Here is a 26,333-nt window from a genome sequence, read left to right as displayed (position 1 = left end):
ATCGTGTCCTGCGGATGAAAACTCGTCGTTGTCGAAGAGAAAGGCAGCGAGTGAACAACGCGACCACGACACAAAGCCAAAATGGCGGAACTGCAATCACGTGATTTCATGCTTGATGTGGCTTTGGATTTGACTTGGACTTCTCGCCAATAAAACTAGTTTCGGTTTCGATTTTGAACGCGAAAATTTCGTTGAAGCGGAAACGCTCTGCAAAAATGGTTCGTTGTGCAGAGAAATTTAGGCCATTAATTCTTATAGGATACTCGCGGGGAATAAAAAATTATTCGTTGTCGCGGAAATTTCGTTGTGGCGGTATTCGTTGTGGCGGGATTCAACTGTAAGCGATCACATCATATACCATGCGTGAACGTTCGTCCAAACTGCTGCCCTGTGCCTTGCATAGCACAATCTCTAGTAGCAGCTACATTGGTTAAGGGGGGACACTGGTCTTAGAGCTATTTTCATTATTTTAAAGCCAATCCTGATAAAATCATACCCTCTTGTTCAGATTTTTATGCTGATTTCAAAAATGTAACTTGTTTTTCTCTATGTCAGTTAATTCCCGAGATAATAATATTAATTATTCATTTAATTAGTACTTCGACGCAAAAAAAACGCCTCTATAAAACATCATTTTTAATGCATGGCGGTACAGTACAATGACCAAAGAGTGCAATGATCAAAGCAGTTTTTCCATTTTACCCTTATTAGCAATTTTGCTGCACTTTGAAAGTTGTCCTTCAAGACGTGCCTATCATGCTTCAATTAACTTGGCAAAATAAAAAAATTTTGAAGCTTGAATAAAGAATTCTGCTTCGATCATTGCATTCACTGCACCTTCAGCTTTATGTAGAAAAAGGAATTACATCTCTATCTGTCCTAGATGCAGAGATATCGACGAACTAAACCAGCCAAGTGTCCAAAATTTGAGTTTTGAGAAAATGGGAAAAAACAAACTAGGCACAATTTATTCAAAATTTCGAAAAGATATATACATATTTACACTTGCAGACAGCTAATATGCACCAGGCATGTAATCTGACTGCTTGGGCTGACTAGAATGCCGCTTTTTCAGTGCCCGATGCATGTTTTCCGCAGAGGCACGCTTGCGTACTGATTCGGCTGTTCGGCGCCTGTCCTTCTCAGCCATCCTCCTGATATTCTGGACGCCAGGGTTCATATTTAGCTCACTCAGTATTTTTGAGCATGCTTGTAGGTTTCCTGCATTGAAGCGGACAACAGCCTCCGCAACAGCTGCTTGAACGGAGAACAGTGACGCATGGCGCTCCTTTGGTGCGAGTGACCATATTAGGGAGTGCAAGCTTTCATTACTGTTCTGGGTTTTTCCCTGCTGGCACCGCTCTAGCAGCTTTGGGTCTGCCAAACGCTCATAAATAGGCAAAAGTGCTTTGCACACATGTGGTGGCAAACTGTATCTGTGCTTGGGAGCAGGCTCTCCCTTGGCTGCAGCAGCATTCTGGCGGCACCACGAGTTTGCGCCTGTCGGGCAGAGGGTGTGATTTGACACGGTATCATTGGAGGTTACATGATGATAGGTAGCCATCACTGCCTTATGCATTGCCCCAACATCTCCAGCATGGGACTTCAGGGCCCAGCTGTAATACGATGTCAACTTGGTGACAAGGTCGCCTGTCAGCTTTCCTTTGCCACTCAAGCTCTCTTTTGCATCACCTTTATGCTTGGCAATTGCATTGCGTAGGGCCGTTCCCATCCGCTTCTGCACATGGTTTGTGCAATCTTCTTTGCTGATTTCGATGTAGCCGTACACAGCTGATTCTTGCAATGCAAGAAATGTGCGGCTATCGCCGTCTGAGAGCATGGTCGTGTACCTAAGGCCATGTTTCTCCAGTGACCTTTCGAACAAAACAAGTCCGGCCTGAACTTCCATTTCACCGGACTTTTTGTCCGTGTTCTTTTGGCACAAGTGGCTTTCTTTCCACGCCTCATAGGACGGGTCACCTTCTTTGGGCCCACGCTCACACCCAGCACAAAAGTTACTGAAAACTACATAGTCAAGTACCAGTCCAGTAAAAAGTTCTACTACGGCGCCGACACCGATGTGGGATGAATGACCCCGGGTCATCCATGAACCATCGAAAGAGACAGAAATGTTCCCGGGGTTGTCAAGGTTCAACTCGTTATAGAGTTGCCGAACAGAACGGGCGCTGTCTTTCAACACTCCTTCGGCTGCGCGTGTTGCTGCGGGCGTCAGCTTACTCTTTACGTAGTCCTGCCACGTTTTCGTGTGCAGGCCACGATGAGATATGTTCATCGCCGCAAACACATCATTCAGCGCCGTTTGCCTATGTCCGGTACTTTGCATCGCGCGTGCAGCAAGGATATTCACGGCAAACGGATTTATCTTCTGGCTGCCTTGCACGCGCGGCGAACTCCATGCCGATGAAATGTCCCCGCAAATCACGCACGCGAGAGAGAGTTTAACGGCTAGACCATATTCACGATTTCCTTTTGAAATATGGACATCCCCGCCACACACTTTACATTTCACAGCAGACAACAGTTCGTTCAGCGACTCCAAACTCACAACAGTGAACGTCGTATCGTCCGCACGGCAACCGCCGGTCGCGTCAAGAAGACGGGCATCAGAAGTGGCGATGAAATCCGCTTTCCTCTTCGTCGCTGCGGTTGAACCCAGCTCCTGCAGCATTCCTTCGGCTTTTCTTTTCTTTTCAATCAAGTCCGAAGGCTGCAGCATCGTCGTGTCGTGGCGGACGCGTCCGCTGGGCGTAGGCGCCGCCGAGCTCGCTAGGCCTATTTCGGCCGCGGGGACTTCTTGACTTGCCGCTGGCTCCTGCACATCCTCGGAGCTTTCGGGTGCCGCAGGACGGTTCCGAAAGTTGTCGCCGCGCGCACTCTTCTTCTTTTTGCCGAATTTGTGGCGCGAGCGGAATTTACTGAGGGGCATCGTCTCGCCTCGGTCTCGACTCAGAACAAAATGGCGTCTCGGACGCTTTCAACGGCTGCTGGCCCGCCGCAAGCAGACGACGTGCGATAGAATCAGCCAATCGGATGGCTCAGTTGCAGTCACGTGCGCTCAGCAGCGAATCAGATGCCGCGTTTTCGTTTTTCTTTGTGGTTATTTTTCTCAGTGGCCATTGAGGGCAGACAAGCGCTAGCGGCGGGAAATTGAAACCCAGAAAGCGCTCTTTCAAACGAGCCTAACATGGCCGAGATCGGTCCGGCGGAACGGCAGTTGCGCGCAACGAAAAATGTGCCGTTTTATTGTCTGCTGCTGCGCAAATTCAGCCCGCGCGATGATTTCAATTCGTTATTATGCTGAAAATACTGACTTCTGGAAGAAGAAAATTGGTGAACTTGTAGATTAATAGCCACAGATTCCAAAAATGCCATTTTCAGAAAATCGGTTTTTTGGTCATTTTTTGGTCCCAAAGACCCGTGTCCCCCCTTAAGTCTTTCTGCCCTAACGTGCAAACAGGAAGCAGTGATGCAAGTGGGAAGCGTGACAGAGACCGTGAATGATATCACTGGCACGGATATTCAAATTGAGGGCCACAAAAACAAAACAACATGCTTTGCGGTCCGGACTCTTTCATGGTAACTAGCCCTTTGCTTCTGCTTATCTTATCTGTGACACATAAGATAAACAGCAATGCCTCTCTAGCACCGATAGATCTCAGTCTAACCTCAATAAGTGTAAGCCCAACATGCTGCAGCGTACTGCAGTAGCTGTGGTGGCTGCCCTTCTTCGTTATCTTTTAATGTGCCTTTGAGATGGGAGGGCAAGACCAGAATCCAGCCTTCTAGTGCCCTTGGGTCCAGAGTTAGAAACTCTACCCCAAGACCAGCAGGCACGTTTGTATGGCTTAGTTAAAGCGAGGCTTTACAGTCGAACCCGGACATATAGAAGTATAAGCCTACAGCAAACTGCCCGACTATCCCTTGGAAATTCCATGCAAAAATATAGAAGTGTTATTCGAGTTTACTGAATCATTGTGCGTCGGGCACTTCTACTGGCGCTCCTGCGATAACTGCACACACGAAGCCGGGTCGGCTGGGAGTCCTTGAGTACCTGGTGACAGTGCTAATGCTGTAATACTAAGTGACGCCATTGTCGAGTCCATTTGAAAGTGGTTTACAGTTTAGCATGCCTGTCTGGAACACGCATCTGCTCTCACATCAAAAAGCTAGCGTTTGGTGCACCAGTCGTGCAGTGAAGCCAGCTTAGTTGACCGGAGGCTTGCGGCGGCTTTGGCGTGGCCCGCTTCACTGCTGAAGACGACACAGAAATCAACTCTACCCAATTTGTAACTTGAGTTGCTATTGCATTTCTAGTGCACCAGAAATAGAATTAAGACTCTTGTGACCAGCCATGACAACCAAGCTTTGACTGATGAGAGTCCAAGCTCCAACGGCACTTCTGCAGCGCCGCGTGAACAGCGTGAGTTCAGATGCTCCTATGTGACCCCCGGAGTGACTAGTGAGAGCCCTCCCCCTTTTTGGTGCTGCCCAGTGTACGCGTGTGCCTCGTGGATTGGCGTACTTGCAGCAAACAGTCTGCTGCCAGTATGCCCCATCCCATTTTTTTGCCACCTCTGCTTTCCCCCCACACAGCAGGTACTAAATGCTTCCTGGCAGTGATTTTGTGAAAGGGTTTGTGCAACCGAAAAAAAAGAAAAAGGGGTAACCTGTTCACTGGTTCCTTTGGTGTGCACGTCCCACTAGAGCCCTTGGCACCATCTCCCCGCTGTCCAGAGGACACAGCAGGACCCGTGGAACCCGTGCTCTGCGTGTCTTTGATCATGCTCAAGAACTTGGCAAGACGTTTCTTGCGTTCGAGCTGCAGCTGACGGGATGGGGACAGACGATCTTTCGACAACACGCACTCTGCAAAAAGAAATATATATATATATATAGGTATGCATGTATATGTATAATCGATGCAGACCACAAGTAACCAATCATTCAGATTAGGCTTTCTTTGTAAGCATGTTTAATAAGCGAGTGGAAAGTTGAGCAAGCCTGCAAAGGCGCTAAAAAAAAAAAAAAAATAAAAAATAAATAAATAAAAAAAGAAAGAAAAAAAAAAAAAAAAACAGTGTGTGAGAAAAGTGAAATGTGGTCCCTTCTCCCTATACACCATTCACACTGCAGATGCTCCAGACGACTTTGGAGTTATGTCGCACCTACCTGACTGCTTTTCCGTGCTGCTTGTATCCTTGCTGCCGGTCCTCACTGCGTCGTCAGTTGGTGCGGTAGTTACGATGGGTGCAGGAGTTGAAGCCGATCCATCAGAGTCCGACATGTCATCATCGAGCGCCACCCTTTTCTTATCCTTTCCGTCGCCGTCTTTCAGCTTGAGGGTGAAGCTCACTGGACCTACGAGCAGGCGGAGCAAAATGTATAGAGATATCAAACAAGCATTAACAACCACCTCCTGCAGTCTAACAGCATTTGTTATTACAACGTAAATTATTTCTACAAATGTGGCTTACTAAATCGACGTGTATAGTCAAACCACCGCTATAATGCAGTGATTTATAGCGGAATAAAACAAAAGAGCAGCAATTTTTTGGAACTTCCCATACAAGCTTATGTATTTTATATCTTGGTTATACAGTTGAATCCCGCCACAACGAATACCGCCACAACGAAATTTCCGCGACAACGAATAATTTTTTATTCCCCGCGAGTATCCTATAAGAATTAATGGCCTAAATTTCTCTGCACAACGAACCATTTTTGCAGAGCGTTTCCGCTTCAACGAAATTTTCGCGTTCAAAATCGAAACCGAAACTAGTTTTATTGGCGAGAAGTCCAAGTCAAATCCAAAGCCACATCAAGCATGAAATCACGTGATTGCAGTTCCGCCATTTTGGCTTTGTGTCGTGGTCGCGTTGTTCACTCGCTGCCTTTCTCTTCGACAACGACGAGTTTTCATCCGCAGGACACGATGGCAACGCAAGTGAAAAAACGCAAAACTCTTTCCCTTGAGCAAAAAGCTCAAATAATCGCCCAAGCAGAAAGCGGAAGGAAGAAAGCGGCAATTGCTGAAGACTTCGGAATTCCTGCAAGTTCGCTGTCAACGATTCTAGGCAATAAGGACAGCGTGAGAATGGCACTTGCTTCAGGCACATCCTCGAAGCACAAAAAGGTGACGCGGCCCCTCCATGAAGAGTTGGACAAAGCAGTGCATGCGTGGTTTGTGGAAGCACGAGCCAGCAACGTCCCCCTGTCCGGAAGCATCGTCCAGCAGAAAGCCTTGAACTATGCATGCCTACTTGGCATTGATGATTTTAAAGCCAGCATTGGCTGGCTAAACCGTTTCAAGGCCCGCCATAACATCGTTGGAAAAGTGTTGTGCGGCGAGTCAATGTCAGCAGACGTGGACGGAGCAGCTGCTTGGAAGGCGAGTAACATGGCCGGAATTTTAAGCAACTTCGCGCCTGCAGACATTTACAACGCCGACGAGACCGGGCTATTCTACGAGATGTTGCCGGCTAGGACGCTCGACTTCAAGGGGCAGCGCTGTCACGGCGGCAAACACAGCAAAAAACGCATCACAGTGCTGCTTTGCACAAACATGGATGGCTCGGACAAGCGTCCGCCGTTAGTCATAGGCAAAAGTGCCAAGCCGCGCTGTTTTAAGGGAACTCGTAGCCTACCTGTGCAGTACAAGGCGAACAACAAGTCATGGATGACCCGCGCTATTTTCACCGAGTGGATGATGGCATTCGACCGCGACATGAAGCGGCAGGGCCGTAAAGTTTGCTTGCTTTTGGACAATTGTTCAGCGCATCACTCCGACGAAGTCAAGCTCACTAACACGGAGCTGAGGTTTTTCCCTCCCAATTGCACGTCTGTCTTACAGCCTCTCGATCAGGTTGTGATTCTTAGCCTGAAGCGCGCTTACCGCGGGAGGTTAATTCAGCGGCTGCTTTTTAACACTGAAACCGGCCGAGACACGAAGGTGGACTTGTACGTGGCACTGCAGATTATGTCTGCTGCCTGGAGCACACTGGGGCGCTCAGTAATTGTGAACTGTTTCAGGCACGCCGGATTTGCCGAAGGTCGACCCGTACACTTTGCTGGCCTAACACCAGGCGTTACAGACGACGACGAAGAGGCGTCACCGGCTCCGGGGATCGCGGCCGCCTGGAAAACGCTGGGAGAAATAGGAACCGTGCCGCCTAATCTCGAGCTCGACGAATACATCGGCGCTGACGCTTGTGTTGTTGTTCACGAAGATGTGAGTGATGAGCAGATCATAAAAGCTGCCCGGAATGATAAGGACTCTTCCGATGAAGAAGACGACGACGTACAGGAAGCGCCGGCTGTGGCAACCGCCGTACAGGTGATGGACGCTTTTGATGTCATCAGGAATTTCGTTGCTGTCCGAGACGACGATGTTGCAATGGGTTTGCTGACCGAGTGCGAAAATCGCGTGACGGCGTTGCTCGCCTTGAAGCGTAAGCAAACCAAGCTTACAGATTTTTGGCATTAAACGCCTTTGCTGCTGCTTGGGCAATTCTTTCTGCGTTTCACGTCAAATTTTTGCGATAACGAAGTTCCGCGAGAACGAATTTTTTTTCGTGCACCGTGAATTTCGTTATAGCGGGATTCAACTGTACTATGTAAAATCTACCTAAAACCAACATAACATGCACCAAATAAGCCTCACTAGTCACTGCACACCAAATGCACTGAATGATGGTTATATCGCGTAGTACGTCTGTAACAATTCACTGCGATCAACTGATTTTATCGCACATAGGCCGTTCCGTCAAGCACCTCACAAAAGATGCACAGAACTATTCCTACCTCAGCTGCAGCCCAGACACAGCACTTCTCCAGATGATGTGTGACCCCAGCACTTGACAAGAGTTCTCAAATTCCCACTGCAATTCCCTCATTCATAGGGGTAAAACCCGTTCTCCATCCACACCACTGCACATGGACCACTCCAAATGAGGTGCACCTCTCAGGTGCCATGTGCATCAACAACCTTGTAGTTTCCACCTTTATGGCGTGCTTGCAAGGTTTGACAATTTGACGTCATGTTTCATGCGCGTGGCCACAGCAAGATACTGCTGCTGTCTTAAGGCCAGGACGACTTGCAGTGGCGGAAAACAAAAAGAGCAAAACTGCTTTCGTTGGCCAAAAGGCAAGAATGTTTTTATTTAAAAAAAAAAAAAAAACGCGATAGCCGAATTCAGCCTGGCTTGCTTACTCTCCAGCTGAATACGCTGTTTTCGTGCAGAGCCCTAAGATGACCCTTGTGATCAGCGGTGCCCGTGCATCATGCAGGGAAGCCAATCAAAACAGGCCCTACTAATGGAACCACTGCAATATGGCTGCTTTTACCATGGCCTATATCAGGCTTAGCACCTTGAAAAACAACGGTCACTATTTGGAATAAGTCTCTCCTCGTCCCCTAACGACATCATTTCTTAAATGCCCGTTTTCTAGGCAATGAAATCAATGTGGGCCATGAAAGAACTGGGTGTGCATAGAAAAGGCTGACATAGTCAGTTAGCATACCTAGATTCTCCAGTGTTGGATATGCTCAACACTCATGCTTAGGCTTATTTTGGTGAAATAACATTGCAGAGGACAGAGAGAGGCACATGAAATTTTAACCGTTTTCTGGGTGTAGAAGCCGATACAATTCAGGAACAAGAGGAAGCATGGAAATGATTCCATTGCGAGCCCAATCAATGACCGAGTGTTTGGATTCGGCAGGACCTGAACAATCGAACAGTACGAAAAATCCGTGAACTCAACCCACTTTGCAGAAAAAAGAAAGTGCCTCAAAAAAAAGCAAACTTCACCATCTCCTGCATTCTGTTTGCAGATGCTAATATTAGATCATATTAGAGTCACAGTGATACTTTCACGGACAATAACCAGCTACTCGCACCAATAATAAAACTGCATGACGTGGCCACAGGTGATGCCGCAAGTGCTCTGCTATGCAAATGTTACTCGATATGAGTTGCAGAAATAAGTTTGTTACTCTTGGCAATGGCAGCCATGAAGGCCAAGATAGAATATCTACAGAAAGAAGCGAGCGCCTTCCCCCACGAGTCCCTCGATTCGCACCGCATCATGGGCATTTTCTATGTCACACGGAAGGTGCTGTTGTCCCGTTTTCAAAGCAATCAAGCACGCTTTTTTGTAAGCTGCAACTATGGAGACAAGAAGTATGGCAGTAACTCCAGAGGGAATCACGAGAAACAGATAGTTTACTATCTCGTAAGGTGGTGCTAATACGGTATTCAGTTCAGACATTGAAGCGAGCAGTAGTATTCGGAAACTCCAAAAATGTATTTCAAAGTTCTAGAATTCAGGAAAATAAACTTTTGGAGGAAGCAGTTCATGTTCACTCTGACACCGCAAAGTGATTGCACTGCTCGGGATGTCGGCACACAGTACAGTAAAACCTCGATAATTCGAACTCGGTTAATTCGAAATCCCGGATAATTCGAAGGTTTTCTGCGGTCCCGTATTTTCCAATGTAAATTTGGCCGGATAATTCAAACAGGCGGCCTGCGCCAGCCCGGTTAATTCGAAAATTTGGACTGCTATGCGGCAATGCCTGATCCATGTTTCGCCGCAAACCCGGCGAAACGACGGCCCTACGGAGCCGCGAGGCAAAGCCACATAGTAATGGTGATGATTTATAGACGAAGCGCCCCAGCCGGAGCACTCTCTGCACGAAAATCGGTCCACAGTGCGCCTCGCGCACCGCCGAAACACGCGCCTGCAGAGGAGAAGACGTGCTTCACTGCAACACGGCGGGCATACCGGTTTTTAACACGTGACCTCGCCCCCACTCCATCCCTTGGTGTGCTTCACCCACTCTTCCCCCGTGCCTCCGATGACGCTGGAAGTACGCCACCACCACCGCCGCGCCGGTCTCGCCTGCGCCATTTCTTTGTGTTGTGCGCTGTGGTTAGGGGTCGGCTACTGTGCCTTTTTTTTGGGCGGGACTGTGCAGAAGTGCTAGCTTTGTGACCGTAGCAGTGTAGAAATGCCAAAGTACAAGACTTTAACGCTGCAGCAGAAGTTCTGCTTGATCCAGGAAGCAGGCAAGAGCGCTTGTTCGAAGACCGAGGATGAGTCCAACGCAGTCGGCTTCGCCGAGTATATCAACATTGAGAGCGAAGAGCAGACTGGCTACTCTGACTTGGAGAGTGAGATCACTGCTGGTACGAACATGCGCGATGACAGCGACGATAGCGACGACGACACCGACGAGCCTCCCCGAGCTCTTGGTGAAGTTATCGGATCGCTGAACGTTATCCGCAGTTTTGTTGAGTGCCGCGGTGGAAGTTCAGAGATGTTTCGTCTATTTGACCAACTCGAGAGCATGACCTTAGGAGCCGCAAACAACCGGACGCGGCAAACCAGTATCTGATTACTTTCAGTAGCAATTCAAAATATGAAGAATAAAGGTAACACGTTCCTGCAACGAATTTTTTTGCCTAAGTCTTATTTCTTAGTGTGTTCGGTTAATTCGAAAACCCGCTTAATTTGAAGATTTCTCTCGGTCCCGATGACTTCGAATTAACGAGGTTGTACTGTACTACACACAACTTCAGTTGAATCGCCTTGAGCTAGAAATTTGCAAACTTGCATTTCAGCTGTTCAATTAATGTGGTTATTCTAATTTTGTTTTGCTTCCTTTTTTTTTTTTCCATAACACGAAGCTGAGCGCCAACCTGCATGAGTAATACCCCTGTCAAGCACGCAAAATAAAGTGCACTTACGGCGAGTGTCACTTACGAAAAGTGCACTCTACCACTGCTAAACGGTGTAACATAAGTGCACTTGCCAAAGTGTGCACTCAGGTCGGAGTGCGTTCGCAAAACGGACTTTGAGGGCTAAGTGCGTAGCCTCGCCGGCAGAAAATTCTTCGCCACAAATGTATTATGTAATAAGATATGTATACAAGTTGATTTTACGTCTTTTGTGCATATTTTCATTTGAGGAAGTGTGTTATAATAGCGACTAGCTAAATGTCACATAACAAAAACGTGATGTAACCGCGTACGCAACTTCCGCATTAAGCCTGGTGCGCCACTGCGGTTACGCCATTTTCAGTTAGGGGGCGGTTGTTATTGTTCATGGTTTTTGTTGATAGGGTGTCTCCGAATCATGGCCTGGTGTCAAAGTTTAAGCATTTTTTGAGTGTTTTACTACTTTAAAAAGCAGTTCTCTGAACTTCGCGCTTGGAGGCTCCAATTTATTTTTTAAAATATATTTTCCAGTTGCCAGTTTCGTACCAACGAGTGCTTATGCGAGTGCACTCTGCTTTCCCATTTAGCACTGCGTAGCGTAAAGTCCCTTTCCAGCTGCGAAGTGCACTCCGCGTAAGTGCACTTTAACTTGCACGCTTGACTGGGGTATAAGTATAGGATACTGTGCCTCTGCACATAATGCGATGCCCGAGTTATATTTTCACAGCAACTCTGCTAAAATGCCACCAACCTTTGTTCTGTGGTTTGTCACCAAGCCCTGGAAGCCCTGGCTGGGAGTTTGTGTCATTGCTGTCGATGTTTGAAAAGGGCGAGTTGGACAGAGGAGAGGCCACAATGCTGTCCTCCATACCACTAAGGCCATTCTCTAGCTTGGGGCCCACAATGTCGTAGCTTTCTTCGACTGGCTCTTCGATGGTGGCAGGTTGCATAGCGGCTACGGTTGTGGCTTCGGTGGTGGCGGGAGAGGACTCCCTTTTCTCCGCTACCGCTGGCACCGCCTCTGGTGCTGCTGCCTCGGCTGCAGTCCCCTTGGTCTGCTGGGCGCGCTCATTGAGGTAAGCCTGCTTCTTGTGCAGGTAGTATTGGTGGTACTCGTGGTCAGGCAGGAGGAACTCAAAGCGCTTGTCACCTGGCAGGCGAGAACACATTTCGGCGACGGTACGTTAATGGGATGCTGCTACATACAATTCATAAAATTCCCTGGCTGTAAGTGCAACACCTGCGAAACTTTAGATTCCATGCCAGTACAATGATATGAATGTATGAGCCATGACCACAACCTTGAACACTGTGTAATCACTAGCTGCGCTGTAAGTATGTGCAGGGAGCAGTTGACGGTGGCACATGGCCCAACATCGCTAAACTTCACCATTCCTAATAGTCATGCTGTATGCACAGGGGGCAGTTTGCAAAGGTGCATATCACTGACATTGCGATCGCCAGCCACGCTGCACGCACCGCAAACAGTTTGCGATGCCGTGGACCGCACGACTCTGCGATCACCAGTCGTGCTCTACGCAAAGGGAAGGGTGCGCGGTGGCGTGCGGGCTGTACAATGCTGATGTCGTGAGCACTGTGTACACTAAACTTTGAGGTAACAAATTCCTCGATATTACGAAGTTTTTCAATTCTCCAATATTGCCCCCAGTGAAGTGCGTGTATTTCAAAACTCCATGCAACGAACATGTCGCGGCAGTTGACCTTGATATAACAAACTTGTGGCACCGACAGTCTCTCAGCTAGTGCTGAATTGATGAAAATTTTGGCAAAACCTCGCAAGTTTCAGGACGGTAAAACACGAACTGACGTGAGAAGAACGTTTACGATAGCAACAAGCGACCGCAGTTGACACAATGCGCCACATGTTAGCGCTGACGGCGCTTCTACATGGAAAATGCAGTAGTCTCCACCGCTTTCACTTTTGGAACGTCACATAGGGTAGTTCATGCCACCGTTCTTGGCTAAGAACACTGGTTTATGCTCAGAAGCAGTAAAAATAACAGAACTAAGGAAAAGACACAGGGCAAGCAGTGTACGTCCATCACTGCCACGTGGTTGCTTGCGAGCTCCCAAGCGAGAATAGTGTAGCGCGCTGACGATGGAGCAATGTTAGTTCCCTAGGGAAATGGTAGTGGGTGAGCGGGAACCTGCTTGAAGGTGCAGGCACCTCCTCTCTCGGCGACTGCGCAAATGAGCATGCTCTCGCCCAGACTGATTTCTCCACCACCTCCTTTCCCCACTCCCTCATAGACATGTTGCACGAGCCGCGGTGGAGGCAAAGGCTGCCGCCACAGTCGTGCTGCGCTCTATCTCAGAATGGTCACGAAACTTTTCAAAGCTTCTATAGCATCAAATAATTCTGATTTACTGTAAACACTTTCAATGTGGTTTCCCTTATTCTAGATCTGATTTTTGCTATGCACAGTCTTTTCTTCTCTTCAAGCAAAAACTGCATATAATGAAAAATTGTGGACATTTCACAAGTTCGTCATAACCAGGTTTAACTGCAGAACGATTTGGCCAAGCAGCAGTAAAAAATAAAAATGTCCCTTCCACCGTAAACAGTGTGAATGTATTTATCATGCTTCTGCATAAGCATTTCGCTCATTTCATTGATAAAAATTTTCGGATAGCAAACTTTTCACAGTGCGTAAAATGCAGCAGGCAATCGTAATGTCGGTGATGTGCAGGCCACGTGTCACCGCAAACTGCTCACGATTCCCGTGAAGGCAGGAAGAGGAGCCACAGAAGAGATCCCGGGATAACTTTCAACCACCTGGGGCCCCTCGATGTGCGATGACCTCTATTGACATGCAGCTGCTGTGGCTAGTAAGATTCGACCCTGCATCAGCGTGCTCAGCAGCTAAGCGCCATGGCCACTGAATCAAAGTGTGGGGCCCAGCACACGACTACCGTAACCCTGCAAATGCCCTAAAGCAAATCCATACCTTTACTTTTGACGATGGTTTCAAAGTCTTCACCATTCTTGGCCACATACACAGCCATCTTGTCTATGATGGGCTGCACATCTGGAGGTGGCGGTATAGCGTAGCCCGTGAAAACAGCCTGTGATGGCAGCAGTATTGGTTCCAGGCCAGGAGGCGGCGGAGGTGCCGTGTAGTCCTCACCGGCTCCGTAGCCTTCGTAGCCTGTGAAAAGGGCAGGTGCTCACTGTAGCAAACCAGAAGCTACTTACGACGACATGACTACACAAGTTGCATGCCTGCCAGCCAGGCGATATAAAAAATCTTATTTGCGCTAACGGCAGGGTGGGGGCTAGGCCTGCAATGGGCAGTCTTGCAGCAGCAGACTACCAGCTTCAAAAATTTGGAATAGTAGTTTTGCTCAGAGCCTGGTACCAACTGATGGCTCATCACCACCAGCAAATATTGGAGGGTTGCATCATGCACTGTTGAGTGAAATTCAGTTCTAGTTTCAGTTTCCAAATCACTGTTGCTGCTGTGAGACACACTGAAGTTGCATTCACACGTAGTGCAAAATACGAAAGGTTTGCCTTCTCTCGATACCACAAGCACGGAAACTGAAAGGCATAAGAAGATCACCGCAAAAACTTTAGCGAATACAGTCGAAACCCGCAATAACGAAATCGCCGGGGACAGCAAAAAAATTCGCTTTCGCGAGAATTTCGTTGCCGCGAAAATGAGACAGAAAAGATAGAAAACAGCCCGCAAAAAGAAAATTTATTGCCAAAAGTCAGTCAGCTTAGTTTGTCGAGCCTTGCCTTGCAGCAACTTCATGGTTCTATTCTCACACTGCAAGAAGTGATCCATTGCCACGTCGTCGTCGTGTGCGCCTAAGAACGACCGGATCGTGTCAAAGGCGTCCAACACATTCCTCGGGTTTACCGTCTCTCCATGTTGTGGACCTTGGTCCTCGGTGTCGTCAGTTTCGCACACGCTGCTGATGATAGCCTCATCGGTCATTTCTTCATGGACAACTACGTCGTCATCAGCGCGAACGAAATTATCGACACTGAGGCCATCTGGAACAACATAGGTGTCGACAGCACAAAGTGCACCCCATGCGTTGGCCAGCGATTGTGGCACTGCACTGGCAGCACAGTCATCGTGAAGTGTTTCTTCAAGCACGCTTTCATTTGGCGACTCGTCCACGCATGATGTCTGCTGGGTGGGGGCGAAGCCCGCATGCTTGAAACAGTGCTCAATCACGGTCGGAGGCGTCGCAAGCCATGCAGCGGCCAGCATCTCAAGCGCCATGAACAAGTCCACGTCGGTGGGGCGCTTGTGATGGAGGTTAAGAATGAGACGCTGAATTAGCCTCTCTTTGTAGGCGCACTTCACACTTCGTATGACGCCTTGGTCGAGTGGCTGCACAACAGAAGTGCACCCGGGCGGAAAAAAAAACAAGCGCACGTTTGTGAGCTCCATATCAACATGATGGGCGGTGCAGTTGTCTAAAAAAAGGCTCACCAACCTGCCTGCCTTTCTCATGTCCGCATCGAAGGCCTCAAGCCAGCTGGAAAATATTGAACGGGTCATCCATGACTTCCCGTTTGAGGTGTACTGGACAGGCAGCGTGCGGTTCCCCTTGAAGCAGCGGGGCTTCTTGCTCCGGCCAATGACAAGAAGCGGCCGTTTGTCACTGCCGTCCATATTGGAGCACAACAATACTGTTACGCGCTGCTTGCTGTGCTTCCCTCCGTGACATTTTTGACCTTTCAGGTCCAAGGTCTTCGAAGGCAGCATCTGATAGAATAGACCCGTTTCGTCCGCATTATACACGTCTGAGGGTTCGTACTGCCCCAGGATTTCTTCGGCAGTCAGCTGCCACGACGATGTTACCACCGGGTCCACTCCTGCTGCTTCGCCCGAAATCACCTTGGCCACAATATCGTGACGGGCTTTAAAGCGGCCCAGCCAGCCAGCGCTTGCTCTGAATTGGTCATGCCCGAGCATGCAGGCAAAGTCCAGAGCCTTCTGTTGCAGCAGTTTGCCAGACAGAGGCACTTTGTTTGCGCGCTGTTCACAGAACCAGGCAAACACCGCCTTGTCAACGTCCGGGAACACCGCAGCCGTCACTGTTTTATGATGTGCTCGAGCACCATTCTCAAGCGCACCGAGAATGGCTGCCTTGCTTTTCAAAATTGTCGACAGTGAGCTGCACGCAATCCCGTACTCGTCGGCGATATCCATTTTTTTCCTGCCTTTTTCTGCTTGAGAAATGATGGCAGCCTTCTCTTGCAGAGACAAAAATCTTCGTTTTTTGGCTGGCGGAGACATCTCCAACGCAAACGTGCGGACTGCTGCTCATACACACCGCCACCACACACAACGAACACATGTGCACCGCTCGCAGGCCTAAAAGTGCAGCGCTGATGATCTAGTGTCGCCCCCTGATGGTGTCGCTGCGAGGCTGCTTTCCCTGAACATAGCCTCCGAGATAAACAACCACGCGAAACCGATCACAGAGGACACGCGCTGCGCCGGTATGGTGGCTAGCACCGGCTCAAGGTGGCTAAAGTTTTTAAAGTTGTTCCGGCTGCCAGGCGCCAATGCTCTCGCAGTAGCCACACAAGCGCGCTATTGCAGTTTGCTCAATTTGAGTGTTTTTTTGACGCTGTTATTCATAATATGGGAGACAGTATGCGGACCGACGCTGCAGAAAATTTCGTTATCGTGGGATTGCGGTACAAAAATGTTTCGTTACCGAGAGATACGAAATACATTGGCCCCTATGGGCATTTGCCGGGATCTCGGAAATATTTCGTTGCGGCGAGAATTTCGTATTCTCGAGATTTCGCTATCGCGGGTTTCGACTGTACCTCTTCTTGGGCTTTGACTGTGCAGTGACTTAAAACACACAATAATTCTATTTTTACATTGTGCACCATACACAGGTGGCCTAGCTAACCCTAAACATACACACAAGCAGTTTTTTTTTTTTCTTGAAATGAAATGCAACCAGCCACAGCTACTTTGGCTTTGGCTTGAAGCGGCTGCTTTGCTGATGACGCCAAGGGTATAAATGCAGTCGCTGATTCCATGATATACTGGTTTCACAAAAATCATTCTTACGCGGGCGGTGGGAACTTATCAGAAGATGTAGGGCAGTGGTTGTAGAGCTGGAATGTTTAGCAAAAATATCTGGAGCTGTTCAAGGCAGTGAGAAAGTTTTTGCACACAGTGTATTTTGTTCTTGCAGCCAGTGGTCCTCTTTTGCATTCTCAAAACATAACATCCTATATATTGGATAAATGCCCACAGCTTGTACTAAGAAGAATATCTGAGCACAATTCCATTCTTCGATGCTTCCCCCCTGCGCAAGCAGAGAAGCCACCATGGTGAGTGAGTGCCGCTGCTTTCCAGCTTTGCACGTCATGTGTCCCATGATTAGCTCGCTTGTATGTTAGCATATGCTCAGTTGATCGCTAAGTGTTTTATACATACAGTTGAATCCCGCCACAACGAAATTTCCGCGACAACGAATAATTTTTTATTCCCCGCGAGTATCCTATAAGAATTAATGGCCTAAATTTCTCTGCACAACGAACCATTTTTGCAGAGCGTTTCCGCTTCAACGAAATTTTCGCGTTCAAAATCGAAACCGAAACTAGTTTTATTGGCGAGAAGTCCAAGTCAAATCCAAAGCCACATCAAGCATGAAATCACGTGATTGCAGTTCCGCCATTTTGGCTTTGTGTCGTGGTCGCGTTGTTCACTCGCTGCCTTTCTCTTCGACAACGACGAGTTTTCATCCGCAGGACACGATGGCAACGCAAGTGAAAAAACGCAAAACTCTTTCCCTTGAGCAAAAAGCTCAAATAATCGCCCAAGCAGAAAGCGGAAGGAAGAAAGCGGCAATTGCTGAAGACTTCGGAATTCCTGCAAGTTCGCTGTCAACGATTCTAGGCAATAAGGACAGCGTGAGAATGGCACTTGCTTCAGGCACATCCTCGAAGCACAAAAAGGTGACGCGGCCCCTCCATGAAGAGTTGGACAAAGCAGTGCATGCGTGCTTTGTGGAAGCACGAGCCAGCAACGTCCCCCTGTCCGGAAGCATCGTCCAGCAGAAAGCCTTGAACTATGCATGCCTACTTGGCATTGATGATTTTAAAGCCAGCATTGGCTGGCTAAACCGTTTCAAGGCCGGCCATAACATCGTTGGAAAAGTGTTGTGCGGCGAGTCAATGTCAGCAGACGTGGACGGAGCAGCTGCTTGGAAGGCGAGTAACATGGCCGGAATTTTAAGCAACTTCGCGCCTGCAGACATTTACAACGCCGACGAGACCGGGCTATTCTACGAGATGTTGCCGGCTAGGACGCTCGACTTCAAGGGGCAGCGCTGTCACGGCGGCAAACACAGCAAAAAACGCATCACAGTGCTGCTTTGCACAAACATGGATGGCTCGGACAAGCGTCCGCCGTTAGTCATAGGCAAAAGTGCCAAGCCGCGCTGTTTTAAGAGAACTCGTAGCCTACCTGTGCAGTACAAGGCGAACAACAAGTCATGGATGACCCGCGCTATTTTCACCGAGTGGATGATGGCATTCGACCGCGACATGAAGCGGCAGGGCCGTAAAGTTTGCTTGCTTTTGGACAATTGTTCAGCGCATCACTCCGACGAAGTCAAGCTCACTAACACGGAGCTGAGGTTTTTCCCTCCCAATTGCACGTCTGTCTTACAGCCTCTCGATCAGGGCGTGATTCTTAGCCTGAAGCGCGCTTACCGCGGGAGGTTAATTCAGCGGCTGCTTTTTAACACTGAAACCGGCCGAGACACGAAGGTGGACTTGTACGTGGCACTGCAGATTATGTCTGCTGCCTGGAGCACACTGGGGTGCTCAGTAATTGTGAACTGTTTCAGGCACGCCGGATTTGCCTAAGGTCGACCCGTACACTCTGCTGGCCTAACACCAGGCGTTACAGACGACGACGAAGAGGCGTCACCGGCTCCGGGGATCGCGGCCGCCTGGAAAACGCTGGGAGAAATAGGAACCGTGCCGCCTAATCTCGAGCTCGACGAATACATCGGCGCTGACGCTTGTGTTGTTGTTCACGAAGATGTGAGTGATGAGCAGATCATAAAAGCTGCCCGGAATGATAAGGACTCTTCCGATGAAGAAGACGACGACGTACAGGAAGCGCCGGCTGCGGCAACCGCCGTACAGGTGATGGACGCTTTTGATGTCATCAGGAATTTCGTTGCTGTCCGAGACGACGATGTTGCAATGGGTTTGCTGACCGAGTGCGAAAATCGCGTGACGGCGTTGCTCGCCGTGAAGCGTAAGCAAACCAAGCTTACAGATTTTTGGCATTAAACGCCTTTGCTGCTGCTTGGGCAATTCTTTCTGCGTTTCATGTCAAATTTTTGCGATAACGAAGTTCCGCGAGAACGAATTTTTTTTCGTGCACCGTGAATTTCGTTATAGCGGGATTCAACTGTATAGCGATCAGAGCAAATGGGTGAGCCGCCTGCCTGTAGAACGGAGAAGTTGGCGTTGTGCTTCGCCGTAAACATGGCGGTTCTTTGGTGTGCGTTGTTGAGTGAGTTGTTGTGTCCGGAGCATTGTTGGGCGTTGAGAACAGTCAGTGGCCGAACATACGTAAGGATTCTTTAAAGATTCTTGACGATGCTTTAAGGTTGCATTTAAGGTTGTCGAACAGGTTAGTATGCCTGCTCTCCACCAAACTACACGACAAACGCGGGGCGCACTGACGAGAAATAAATTTGTGCGTTTCGGTGTTTTTTTTTTCTCTTTTTTCTTTTTTTGCAACTGGATGCTTAGGGTGCACGTTGATAGGATAGTCACATGCACTGCTCAGCATGGGCATGTGTATAAAGCTGCCCAAAGTGAACGAAGAAAGTGCTGCTGCGAATGTGGCTGTGTCTCCGAGTCTCAACATGCACTACATGACGCCTGTCCGGTATAACGATGCTACTTCTCTCTAAGCCATAGTGCCTTTCTTTACCGAAAGAACCACAAGGTACCTTGTATATCCTGCATTTGTGTGATTTCTTGCGGCAAGCTTTACAAGAGTCAGAAAGGGCATTTTGTTATCGTCTCAGGAATAGGAAAGGAAGGGGTACTGCACGCTTTTCAATAAAACTAGAATTTTAAATAACCGAAAGAAAGTTTTACTTGCTAACTGATGTTGGCATATGTCATCAGAAAAAGTAGTAGTGATTGTGGCAGCCAGCCATCAGTAGTGATTCGTGATTGCTGTATAACCGTTACGGCGGCATTACTGTGGGTGTTGTTTTCTGCTCATTTCTTTTCTTTCTTCACCAGGATTAGTTATAATTAAGTGATATTAGTTAATCAGCGCAAGTGTCCACTTCTGTTTCTTTCTGTTTGTTAGCGAGTGACATTTTGCTGCAATGCATTATCGGCAACTAGTCCAACTTGCAATTCTACTGCTCCATAAGCTGACCAAGCAGCCCACTCTAGTGCAGCAAAGCGTGCTGAGTCAAATGCGAGCCTTCGCATGTCAGCAGCGGCACCGAATCAAATGCAAATAGAACGAGACGAAGTTCCACTATGGCAGAGGCTGCCCACACAAAGACATGTAGATAGCTAGAGAGATGAAGACATACCCTTCGTAATGGGCCGGCATTGTTGGGTGCCCGGGCCAATGTAGAGGGGGGGGGGGGGGGGGGAAATAATAATAAAGAAATAATTCAAAGAAGGCAGCGGGAAGGGGGGCAGCACACCTTAGGCAGCACACTCACCAGCACCGTCTGTATAGCCGTAGACCGATGCGTGATTGGCTGCTTCCACATCTTGAGGCAGTGCCGGAGAACTGCTTCCTGTTGGGCTGTCCAGGTGGGGCTTCAGATTCTTAATGAGCTGTGAGTAGGCGTTGTCCTCCCCTTGTTTGGTGAGAAACACCTTGGACACGGCCACTGGCTGCAAAGGGTAAGACAACACGGAAGGGGACAGGTGGGAGAACAGCGTTAGAGGCACATCCACGCACTGCTCTACACTGCACACAGGTGATAGAACGGATTCATAGAGCTAGACGCTAGCCTCGACTAATCTGTGCACCTGTACAAGCTAATGAGAAGTCTCCATCCTCACTTAGACCCACTGAAAGAAGATTGTGCTGAAGGAAAGCACGTAAACTGCAATAGGGGGAGTAATATCATAATCAACACCGCACAGGCCTTATTCTCTCCTTTATATCTCCAGTTAAGCCTCATTTTTATGAATAAGCAAGTATTAGATGCCAGCTGCGGAACTGCGGTTGCTTGCTCTAACTTAACCACAAGTCGTGCTGACAGCATACTAACAAAGAAAGCAAGTATCACAGAAACAGCACAGATAGAAAGGGGGTCTGTCAGAAATGTTTTACAAACAAACTTGCAGGCCCTCCTCCTTATGACAGCACAGATCCTTATCATGTGTTCAACAACATGCCAAGACAGTGGATGAAAAACACAACACCCGCGCAAAAGAGAGTCCGTTGGTTTGAGCGCAGTATCACCTGGACTCACGCAAATGCCTCTCCTTGATGGTGTTTCGTTCGTGCAGGGATTTGCCCCTAGAGCAGGTAAACACAATGTGGTTTGAGATCTTGAAAACACACGCACATAAAGCACTTGCAAAAAGAGAGAGAGAGAAAAAAGAAAGAAAGGGCAATACTTGCAACACTGGGCCATCATTTTCAATGCACAATCTACAACAGCTCTTGCTAACAGACTCGGCTAGTTACTGCATGCATAGATTACTACATATCGCAATCAATTGCACACTAGGCATGAGATCTGCTGTTACAGCTCTGTCAAAAGCTTGAACACCTGCACTGAATGAAATAAACAGTCTTTAAAAACATTTATGTTATCAGTGTCTATTTAGGGTTAATTATGTTATTAGTTTACTTAGGCTTAGTGTCTATTTAGGGTTAATTATGTTATTAGTTTATTTAGGTTTCTGTGGCAAACTTTAGCCACAGCATATCAGGCCCTGCGCTACAAAGTACACATCTGCTTTGAAGACTGATGATGACCGCCTCTCTCCTCTTTATAAACTACACTTTTATCTAGAGAAACGCTTGCAAAGGAGAAACATGGCCACAGCCAACATGATCACCCAGCACCCAAAGCCCACAGCACAGGTGCTCACCACAGCTGGCGTGGATGCTGCAAACAAGCTTGGGTGGAGGTAGTGGTCATCTTCGTCATCAGAGTCCTCGTTACCTGCAACGAGCACCAGTAGGACTTGAAGGTCATTGAACACCACAGGCAGAGCCAAGCATAACACTTACGCAGGATTCAGTTATTTGCACTGCACAACATTGCCTCAACATTATTTCTTAAGGAAAACAGTAGTCCTGACAAGTTTTCCTATAAGGTTTCTAACCAATTATTCCTATAAGGTTTCTAACATAAAGCTTAGAAGCAGAGGCGCAAAATAGATGGCACTACAGGTATAAAGCATCAGTAAATAATGCACATATCAGGCCTGGCTTCACAGACTAGAAGGGCATTTTTAAATGTACCACGCAATTAGCACGCTTCAAAGTTCCGTGGTTCACATTCCCGAAAGAAGTATTTTTCTGACAAAAGAACAGGCAGGCTGAGCACCAACCAATTCATGGCTAAATGCTCATGTTTAAAAATTTGGCCCAAAGCTCACGTGACCACTGACAGATTAGGCAGGCTACAGAACTTTACACTCCACATCAGCTGAGCTGATGAGAATAATTTGCAGACGACAGGGTAAGGCCAAGAATGGACATCCTGAACAGTACACAGCCCAATTCATTACACAAGAATATTACCAGAGCTTAAAATCAGTGATCATTTTTTTCTCTTACACATTCTCGAAGACCTCAGTCCCAACTTCTGAACAACAAACTATGGCATTAGCCATCACAAAGGAAAAAAGGTCGACTAAAAAGAACACTGGGGCAGCACAACGTCGAAAGTAAGTTTTTGCGCCATGCCCTTGCTTTCTGGCCGTCCAAGCTTAATTCCAGACCAGACCTATTTACTTGGTTTAGATCCGGAAATAACAAAGAGCTGCCTTTACTTTCATTTAATCCTCAGGGATCACCAAGCAAAGGTTTAGCACAAATATGCAGAAAGCTCACCCATTGGAAAATGACCAAATGCAGAGACAGCTACAATGAAGGAAGAACAATGCACCAGAGTTACACATTCAAAGGGTCATTTGGGTGCTGGATGCAGGAACAAGATGAAGAGGGATAAAAATTCTAATGGGCATATCTCCCCCACAACAAAGAAACTACGAAAAAAATGTAAAAAGAAATTAAATACAGAAAGTATAGAAAGGCTGACATCCCTCAAATGTATGCGATTCACACAAGACACCCAAAGGCACAACTTCAATGTTTGAATGCTCTGCTGCAACGAAAGTCACGCAGTAGAATCTCGATACAAATATCACATGGCGGCAAAAAAAAAGAAGCAAATAGCCTGACATTTCAAATCACGAAGAATGGACAAAATTCATATGCAGCCGCATGATCCATGCAATCATGCAGACTCATTTAACGCCTGACGGGATTTTATGGTCATGGCTCACTGCTAACAGTGCAATCTACATGACTAGTGATTGGAGTATCGATGAGCACTTAGTGCTAGTGAGTGCTGTCGTGACTTGCATGCTCACACCATTCGTAGTGGTGCAAGAGATTATTCGGAAAGTTCAAAATCACACAATCCGCTCCAATTGGGAAACTTTACAGTTTCATACCATCCTGATACTCATATCAATCGTATCTGTATCATCGAGATTCTACTGTAGGCAAAATATCAGCTTAATAGCAGTCCTGCCTCAGAATTTCTTAGGTGCTCGTTCTGGCAGGTTAGATTCCCTTTTAAGGTTTGAAGCATCTTTCCTAAGGCACGTTTCCACGGTAAAGAAACGTCTCTGCATTACTGCATGCCTCTTCTCTTTATATTTCTACCTTTGCACCTTATTATGTAGTTGAAAATTCACACTATGCAAAAAAATGTCCCAGATAAAAGTAGCACAATGGCTCTCCATTTTGATGCTTTTGCAAAAAAAAAAAAAAAAAAAAAATCGGGACACAAGAATGCGAAACAGAATGAGATACAATGCGGCGCTGGAAGAAAGTGCACTGCTGAAGACACAATACATCACGCAGACTTCCGGTTGAATGTGCCAGCGGGACAGCCTGGACTGATCCATGGAGCCCGCTTGGCTCGGTGACTGCCGCCAATCTGCCACTGGAACAAGCCATCTGTGATCCCCAATCTACCACTGAAGTAGCACTGCTTCGAAAAGAGCACTAAAACTGGCCCACAAGTGCTCCAAGTCTGTGTTTGGAATTCACAAGAGGCCTACAATGCATACAGTGTAGTCTCAGGTCAGGTTTACATTAAGTCAATTCTGACCTGAATTCAGACAGAAGTTGCCGTATTGACTTAAAAGTAACGCGAGGGGCGACTTTGCATATTGCCCAATGGAAAAAAATAAAACCACGAATGTAATGAGAGATATGCGCTTGAAAAAGTACTTTCAACAGGCATTTTGGCCCTTGTAGTCTCATCAAAAACGCTCATTCGTCGTCGTCGGAGGCCAAGTTCTCGGAAACTAAATCTTCCTTTCCACTCTCGTCCTCCCAGACGACGCGATTGGAAGCCTTTGCAGTCAGGCTCACATTTTAAAATCTCCTCCCGCCCCATCCACCACCCATATATGGTAGATTAGTCAACATCTAGCCGTTGAGCTGCCGCAGAATTTTCGATTTCTTCTGCTATCAGAGCAGCTTTCTTTTGAAGTGAGCATTATACTGCGCACGGCACGTCGTCATCGTACGAAATGCAATATCAACAGAAGTAACCGCACTAATCCACTGCGAAAAATACGATAAGGGCATTACAAAGGTGACATGATTCTGAGCCTACGAGCAAAAAGCACATTTTTACTTTGGATGGGTTAGGACTTGGCTGATTTGGCTTCCCCGGTACCCATGTTGCCAACATAACATCGTAAAACCAAGGAAACTGAAACAGAGTGGTGACGAATTCAATATGGCTGCACCCTGACGCTGCTCTAGGCCAACTGAATCGCAGTATTCAATTATAACGTGAGGGTATACTTTGAGCCAAAAATCATGAAAAATAAACTCTTATTACATTCGAATAAATACGGTATGCGTATGCATTCAACAGTTTAACTGAAGCAGGCATTTCAACACCTGGTCCACCGATGTGTGAAGTAAATCATGAATGAAGTAGTGAGCAAGTCACGGTGTGCATGTATATGGGAAGATGAACGTGAAGGAATCACAAATTAATGAATAAAAAAAAGACAAATGGAAGGTTCCATGCTGTCAACCATGTTACAATGGCAAGACTACAGAAACTGATTCCTTATCACTCTGTTTGCCTTCACCAAAGTCACCTTTTTTCAAAAAACTTCACTAAATTTTGCTCGGCTGTGCTAAACTTTTTTCTATATCACAACGTCATCACCACAGTTAGGGCACACACTTGAAAGCCACTAATAATATGTAGTCTTGACCAGGTGTCCGCTACTCCCCCCTTGTCGCATGTGCCCTTTCTGTAAAAAAAAATAAGAAAAGAGAGAGCTTGCAACTTTGTTCCTACGGATTGCTCAAACCGATCTCGACTCTCTTCTCCGTGCAGTGCAATATCCTTTCAAAGATATTAATCGAACAACTCTCCTATCCACGCAATGGTATCCATCCAAGCAAAGTAGCAAGGCATAACAGAGAGCACACTCACCGGCGGCCATCTCGCTGGCCGGCACGTAGGTGCCACACTTGAGCTGCTCAACCAGGAAGCGGTAGTAGACATTGAGCGGGTGGTCAAATGCGAGGAAGGCGAACTGGGGGTTACCCGCCTGCTTGGTCTTCACCAGGATCTCCATCTGGGCCCCATGCTGGGACACGAACAGGGCTGTCTTCTCAATGATGGCATGCAGCTTCATGGTAGGAGGCTGCACAGACATCATGCCATACAAGGACCCTTTATCCATATTCCACAACTAGCGAGAAACATTGGCAAATCTGCCAGGAAACAGTAGGTTTAAAATATCAATGGATGGATATCGAAGAGGCCTTTACTCCGCAGTGGACGTAGTCAGGCTGATGAATTTATATTTTACTTTTATGGTAGTTTGGCTACTGAGGGCTGCACCACAATAACTGCGAAGAGGTTCGAAAAACTGAGCAATTACTATCAGTTCGTCTGAAATATGTCACTCTATGCACAAGTTCCATGAGGCATGCCACAGTGCCACAATAAGCTCCCAATAATCAGGCATGCCCAAAAAATCTGCTGCCCAAACATCTAATTGGCAATTGTAAACAGCAAAATTCTTGGGAAAAGAGGCATGCCATGATTTTCGCTGCTCTGCGTGGCATTGCTTTAATAAGCACCCTGCTTTCCTGCATATCTCTTACACTTCACAAGCTGCACAAAGGCATTACATTCCAAGACCGTGGCCCTGCCTTGACGCTAACTACATACAGTTGAATCCCGCGACAACGAAATTCGCCGTGCACGAAAAAAACAACAGCTTATCACAGAACATTGTTGTCGCGAGAATTTCACGTGAAATGCAAAAAGAAT

At 47.4% G+C, this 26,333-nt stretch overlaps 1 protein-coding gene across 4 annotated transcripts in view; it reads right to left on the bottom strand.

Annotated features, from left to right (window-relative positions):
- Nucleotides 1-26,333, bottom strand: part of LOC146207861 (protein suppressor of white apricot-like) — a 46,927-nt gene that overhangs the window by 9,446 nt on the left and 11,148 nt on the right. For all 4 annotated transcript variants that reach the window (XM_084591101.1, XM_084591110.1, XM_084591118.1 and 1 more), the window contains exons 5-11: nt 25,485-25,698; nt 21,868-21,941; nt 20,475-20,652; nt 13,712-13,912; nt 11,494-11,892; nt 5,191-5,379; nt 4,689-4,887 (exon numbers count right to left, since the gene is read on the bottom strand). In XM_084591101.1, coding sequence (XP_084447227.1) covers nt 4,689-4,887; nt 5,191-5,379; nt 11,494-11,892; nt 13,712-13,912; nt 20,475-20,652; nt 21,868-21,941; nt 25,485-25,698 — 1,454 coding nt within the window. The remainder of the gene's footprint in view (nt 1-4,688; nt 4,888-5,190; nt 5,380-11,493; nt 11,893-13,711; nt 13,913-20,474; nt 20,653-21,867; nt 21,942-25,484; nt 25,699-26,333) is intronic.

This window comes from Amblyomma maculatum, chromosome 1 (assembly GCF_055883805.1).
Source record: "Amblyomma maculatum isolate TAMU_Amacu chromosome 1, ASM5588380v1, whole genome shotgun sequence".
In the NCBI taxonomy this organism is placed as follows: Eukaryota; Metazoa; Arthropoda; class Arachnida; order Ixodida; family Ixodidae; genus Amblyomma; species Amblyomma maculatum.
This window is presented reverse-complemented; position numbering and strand designations above follow the sequence as displayed.